The sequence below is a fragment of the Gymnoscopelus microlampas genome (genome assembly GCF_963454915.1).
Source record: "Gymnoscopelus microlampas genome assembly, chromosome: 19".
Lineage (NCBI taxonomy): Eukaryota > Metazoa > Chordata > Actinopteri > Myctophiformes > Myctophidae > Gymnoscopelus > Gymnoscopelus microlampas.
Window position 1 is genome coordinate 20,284,679 of NC_139956.1, and position 6,118 is coordinate 20,290,796.

At 36.8% G+C, this 6,118-nt stretch overlaps 1 protein-coding gene across 1 annotated transcript; it reads right to left on the bottom strand.

The window, feature by feature from the left end:
* Positions 1-734: 734 nt before the first annotated feature.
* On the bottom strand, positions 735-5,141 carry LOC311034858 (ubiquitin carboxyl-terminal hydrolase 12-A-like). Its single transcript, XM_084042882.1, has 11 exons — positions 4,908-5,141; positions 4,697-4,799; positions 4,432-4,553; positions 4,262-4,332; positions 4,013-4,132; positions 3,798-3,893; positions 3,432-3,563; positions 2,490-2,618; positions 2,213-2,247; positions 2,086-2,126; positions 735-1,984 (listed from the first exon to the last, which is right to left on the bottom strand). Exons 1-11 carry the CDS (start codon positions 4,954-4,956, stop codon positions 1,452-1,454), a joined length of 1,431 nt encoding a protein of 476 aa, XP_083899008.1. The 5' UTR covers positions 4,957-5,141; the 3' UTR covers positions 735-1,451.
* Positions 5,142-6,118: the final 977 nt, after the last annotated feature.

Here is a 6,118-nt window from a genome sequence, read left to right on the forward strand (position 1 = left end):
ATTAGCTGGCACTAGTTCTAGTACTTTTGCAAACAACATGTTCCATTTTTCATTTTCTTAAAAGCATTTTATTGTGTAAAACTCATATTTACTAGTAATTCCTTAAAAGTATTATTGTTGAAAAATATTAAGGTATTAATTGTTATCCAGTTGCTTAGGGGCTGAACCCCCCCCCTAGAGGTCTGTGTTCAATGGATAAAAACAGCTATATGGTAAGCAGCAGCAGACCATAGCCTTGTTTCAACAACTTGCTGAAAAAAGGCTCCTCCATGGCCTACCACTAGGTGGAGACTTAAGTTCATTTTATTCATACCATTAAGTAACATTAAATGGGCCAGCATTGGAGAAAATAACATGTCACCTCCATGTCAACAGGTAATCCTAGTATATATTTTGTTATAGGACTGTGTCACTTGCAGAAATTAACTGATTGTGAAAAAATATGCAACATGATTGTACAACAAAGTATAAATGGGGATTTATGGTCCATATCGTCAGTATCAGTGTGAGTGTGTTTTTACTTCTTTTTTTTAAAGTAAACATAATCTCAGAGTAAGTAAATGGTGAAGAAATGTGCGTGTGAAGACGCCAATAAATTATATAGTATAGGCTACAGTGCTAACATGCAACTGCCCTACAGTACATGGACTGTACACCTTCTAAAAAATGTCTTCATGAAAGAACCAATACAGTGATGGTCAAAACAGCAATAATATTCACACTGCAACTCATCATTTATTACATACTTTCTTTATTTTATTTTTTACACAGTAGAACACAGTAATTACATAATATTGGAAGTACCAGGAAAACTCAGCTTAACTGAAAATAATCAAATAGATCAATAATGTGATCATGTTTGGCTTATACTAAAAGCCTTTGAGCATTAATACGTATGTATTTTTATTTTAAATAACCTCAAGAGACCGTGAACGCCACAATAAAGGTCTATCTAAAGTCTACTTGATGAGCTGAAATAAACCTATACTGTACCCCACTGTGGCACATTCACGTTTTCTTCTTGTAATCAAAGTATACATAATTGTCATCTAAAATATAAAATCAAAAATCTGATTTTCATAAGAATTCTTTTTTTTTTTTAGAAGAAAAAAAGGCGCAGGGAAGCAACAGTATGTAGGTCTACATAGTATCAAATTATAATTATCAAATATTATTGACATTACAGTATGGCAATTCATTATATCAGTCATTCAGTGGGTTTTCTAAAAGAACTTGGATACATGCAGGACTTCTTCCTGCAACACAAAACTCGTCTCTAGTCTATAGGATTATTTCCTGTTCCCCATTTAATACTCCCTCTGATAGAGTATAATTTTATTTAAATTATTTGCTTTGTCTTGCCTACTTAACTGTATGTGCCTTGCCCTGCCTCTATTTGCACCTTGTGTCTACAGCTACACTCTCCTCTTTATATCAACACTTTAGTTTAACTACATCAGTCCCTTTTTTCTTTTTTGCACTGAATTGTTTGCCATGCTTTCTTCTGACCCCTCTGCCATACTTTGACTTGTTCTTTTAACGGCATTTCTCTTTGACCCTGTGTTATCATCAGACTGTGATTGATTTTTGGTGGTTTCAGAAACATTTGTAATCTCCTGCTCAGACACACACCTCCCCATTTGCTCTGAATGATCTGGCAATCTTTCAACTACTGCTCTAGTCTCTTGGGTTAGCTTTGAATCTAAGGCATCACCATGATGTTCCACATTTCCTTCCCTGACCTCCACTGCTTTATATTTGTGGTCATCACATAACTGCTTTTGTCCATCATCTCCCACTTCTTCATGCTCTCCCTGTCCACTCCTCCCCCCCATGGCTGTCTGTCGGCCATGTGGACAGACAGCCTTCTTGACACTATCTAGTGTGGAAACAGCCCCTTCTCTATAACCCTCCCTCTCATAATAATGAGAAGCAGAAAGAGGTTCTCGGCTGACTTCACAGCCTTGAAGACTAGGAGTATCTTCTAGAAATGTCAAGCAAAACAGAGATATATATGAGTTGCATGGCTTAAAACAGTAGATGTACTCATGGTGATCAATAAACATAGCATGTTCCTGAACTTACCTTTCTTTTTCCTGTAAAACAGGACATATGCACTGCTGGACCTAGTGCAAGAAGCATGTATACAATATGAGCAAAACACAATGTGAATCAAGCTAAAACAAAGTATTGAAAAGTTAAATATACATACCTTTCCATGGATTCCTCGAATGGCTGGGGTTTCAGCTGTTAAGAAAAACACCTACAGTTCATAAAATGTATAATAAAACACACGCACACACGCACGCACGCACACACACACACACACACACTATATTCGTACGTACGTATATATATGTATATATATATATATGTATATATATATATATATATATATATATATATATATATATATATATATATATATATATATATATATATATATATATATATATAATAATTATAATTATAGAAGCAATCTGTCTTACCTCTGTGACAGAGATGTCATTAAAACAATACCATCTGCCATCATCCTGGGACTTGATTGTAGCCGTGTAATGGCCACCCTTCAGAGACCCACTGTGATTCACAACCCCATATAGTTCATATGTCTGTTTCTGATCAGAAGGTAGAAGAAAACAGAAATGTTGAAGGCAAATAATGAGCTTTATGAGAAAGTGCAACCTGCTCTACTGAAATCAATCACGTCATTAAAAACACGTTAAAACACGTTATGTTCATTGCTGATAACGTTCTTAGATTCAGTAAGTATATTTTGGAATACTAAAAGAAAATAGCAACACATGAGTCTGACCATCTCACAATGTTTATGTTGAACATGATATAATCATATTTCCTCCTGTTGACTGACAGACTAACACATCATATAAAAAGCAAAATTATGAAATGAAGAATGAAAAGTGAGCCACCTGAAAAAGTGTTATTCGGAAAGTTATTATGAAATAAAAAGCATTTGAAACAGGAGAGACCACATGACAGTCAGAAACATGAAGGAGAAAAAGGACAGGAGAGACCACATGACAGCCAGAAACGTGGAGGAGAAAAGGGACAGGAGAGACCATATGACAGTCAGAAACATGAAGGAGAAAAAGGACAGGAGAGACCATATGACAGTCAGAAACATGGAGGAGAAAAAGAACAGGAGAGACCACATGACAGTCAGAAACATGAAAGAAATTGAATCCAATATAACAATATTGTTGTGAAAATGATAATTAAATAACATTTCAAAATAATGATTTGTCTTAATTTTCTAACTACTTCAGAATATATTGGCTAAGTTTAGTATATTGCTGTATTTATTTATGTGATTGCTTACTTATTATCGGCATACAGAATACATGTTTAATTTAGGCGCAAATGCCATTCCACATCTATATATTTCAATAGAGCAGGTTATATAAACATACCTCTGGTATCTTCAGCGTGGTAGGCACATCTACATAGCTATTGATTTTAATATAGTCCATGAGATGGAAGTTAAACTCAAATCGCTTGAGCAGCAGTGTCAGAATCTCTGGATAATGATTTATCCCACATTCCTGGTCGATTGACAAATAGTATATAATCATAATAAAACCATGATAATGATGAGAGCAGTGATAATTATAATAATCATAATAATAATATTAGCAGTAGTAGTAGTGGTTCTACAAACAATATAACAAGTCTTTCTTTGTGTTATGTGATTTCTGTAAAATACAATGACAGTATACAAATAGTGAAACAACAGTCTCTATGTGAAGTTAATAGAAACTTGTTTATTCATAGCTTACAAGAGTCGCGTCTTCTTTGGCATCACAGTTATCACAATACATCTGGTTATCTCCACGGAAATGGGTAGGTTTGAAAAATTGGCAAATACCATCCATCTGAAAAATAAATGAGGATCAGTGATCCCTGAAAGAAACTCTGGTACTGTTTTAGTTCATAACATGATACATAGTGCCACAAAACTTAAAAATATACAAAATCAGAGAATTGTCATTACCACACTATAGACTTTACTATCTGTATCGATGGCAAGTTGCAGATTCCAGAATGGATTGACTACATCAGTATGGCGGAGACATGTACATGTGGTACTGTATTTTAACTCTCCATGAAACATCTAGAGACATAAAAGAACAGAAACAGATAAATGATTATGACATATTTTCATTAATTTTAAGACACAAGTGTACAAGTACATGAATATGTATACTGTACATGGATGATTAACATTAGAAGCTTACAGTACCTGTGATGCCTCAGGACTGGTCATGATCAGGATCTTCTCCAAATACTCAGCGGCATCACGTTGTGCATACACTGGCAGTAGGGTGGTAAAACATAACATGTTTATTATTGCTTTTAGCTTATTAACGTGTATATGAAGACTATTTGCTTATATAATATTGTGTCTCATACCTTCTTTAATTTCCATTTTCTGTGTGATTTTATTTGTGTAAGACTGACGTGTCTTTAAGTCTTTAAACAGTGCATTAAGTTGAGCATCAATATTCTCAGTCTTGGGATTTTCACAGCAGTGCCTATGGGAAGAAACCATATACTGGGTATAAGCAATCTGCTGTCAAATTATTGTTCACCAAAACCAGAAGCGGCAAATTGGTAGACATGATCAATTCAGTTGCATTATAATTAAACTAAAACCTGCATATGGTCTGTGCCAAACCTTTCTACAGCCTCTCTGAAGTCTTTGGTCATGAACAGAACCTGGAGAACGCTGTTTAGGTAACATGTTGATCCTTGATTCAGTAAACCATTGTATCTGCAGGCTGCAAGTGGGAATTATATCACATACCAAGACAGTTATCAGATATTAGTCTTTCAACACTTGTAGATGAAATACAGTATATAACATAATGCTATAGGTTATAGATTACCTGGAGAACTAAAGTAGCCTGAAAATGTGCTCTTTATATATGTATACATGGTGCCGTCACAAGCTGCCTTTTGGACAGCACCCTTCACTCCTCCATGGGTCTGACTGTCATTTGGTATCTCCTGTCCTCCCTGTTTCTGCCTGTCATATGGTCTCTCCTGTCCCTTTTCTCCTCCATGTTTCTGACTGTTATTTGGTCTCTCCTGTTTCTTTACTCCTCCATGTTTCTGACTGTCATTTGGTCTCTCCTGTTCCTTTTCTCCTCCATGTTTCTGACTGTCATTTGGTCTCTCCTGTTCCCTTTCTCCTCCATGTTTCTGACTGTCATGTGGTCTCTCCTGTCCTCCCTGTTTCTGCCTGTCATATGGTCTCTCCTGTCCTTTTTCTCCTTCATGGTTCTGACTGTCATTTGGTCTCTCCTGTTCCTTTTCTCCTCCATGTTTCTGACTGTCATTTGGTCTCTCCTGTTCCTTTTCTCCTCCATGTTTCTGACTGTCATTTGGTCTCTCCTGTTCCTTTTCTCCTCCATGTTTCTGACTGTCATTTGGTCTCTCCTGTTCCTTTTCTCCTCCATGTTTCTGACTGTCATTTGGTCTCTCCTGTTCCCTTTCCCCTCCATGTTTCTGACTGTCATGTGGTCTCTCCTGTCCTCCATGTTTCTGACTGTCATGTGGTCTCTCCTGTCCTTTTTCTCCTTCATGGTTCTGACTGTTATTTGGTCTCCCCTGTTTCTTTACTCCTCCATGTTTCTGACTGTCATTTGGTCTCTCCTGTTCCTTTTCTCCTCCATGTTTCTGACTGTCATTTGGTCTCTCCTGTTCCTTTTCTCCTCCATGTTTCTGACTGTCATTTGGTCTCTCCTGTTCCTTTTCTCCTCCATGTTTCTGACTGTCATTTGGTCTCTCCTGTTCCTTTACTCCTCCATGTTTCTGACTGTCATTTGGTCTCTCCTGTTCCTTTACTCCTCCATGTTTCTGACTGTCATTTGGTCTCTCCTGTTCCTTTACTCCTCCATGTTTCTGACTGTAATTTGGTCTCTCCTGTTCCTTTTCTCCTCCATGTTTCTGACTGTCATTTGGTCTCTCCTGTTCCTTTTCTCCTCCATGTTTCTGACTGTCATGTGGTCTCTCCTGTTCCTTTTCTCCTCCATGTTTCTGACTGTCATATGGTCTCTCCTGTTCCTTTACTCCTTCATGTTTCTGACTGTCATAT

Coding starts and splice junctions, on each gene's coding strand:
- LOC311034858 (XM_084042882.1), bottom strand. CDS start 4,956: ATGTATACATATATAAAGAGCACATTTTCAGGCTACTTTAGTTCTCCA. Junction 4,333..4,431: donor GAAAATGGAAATTAAAGAAG/GTATGAGACACA, acceptor CCCTACTGCCAG/TGTATGCACAACGTGATGCC. Junction 3,894..4,012: donor ATAGTAAAGTCTATAGTGTG/GTAATGACAATT, acceptor TTTATTTTTCAG/ATGGATGGTATTTGCCAATT.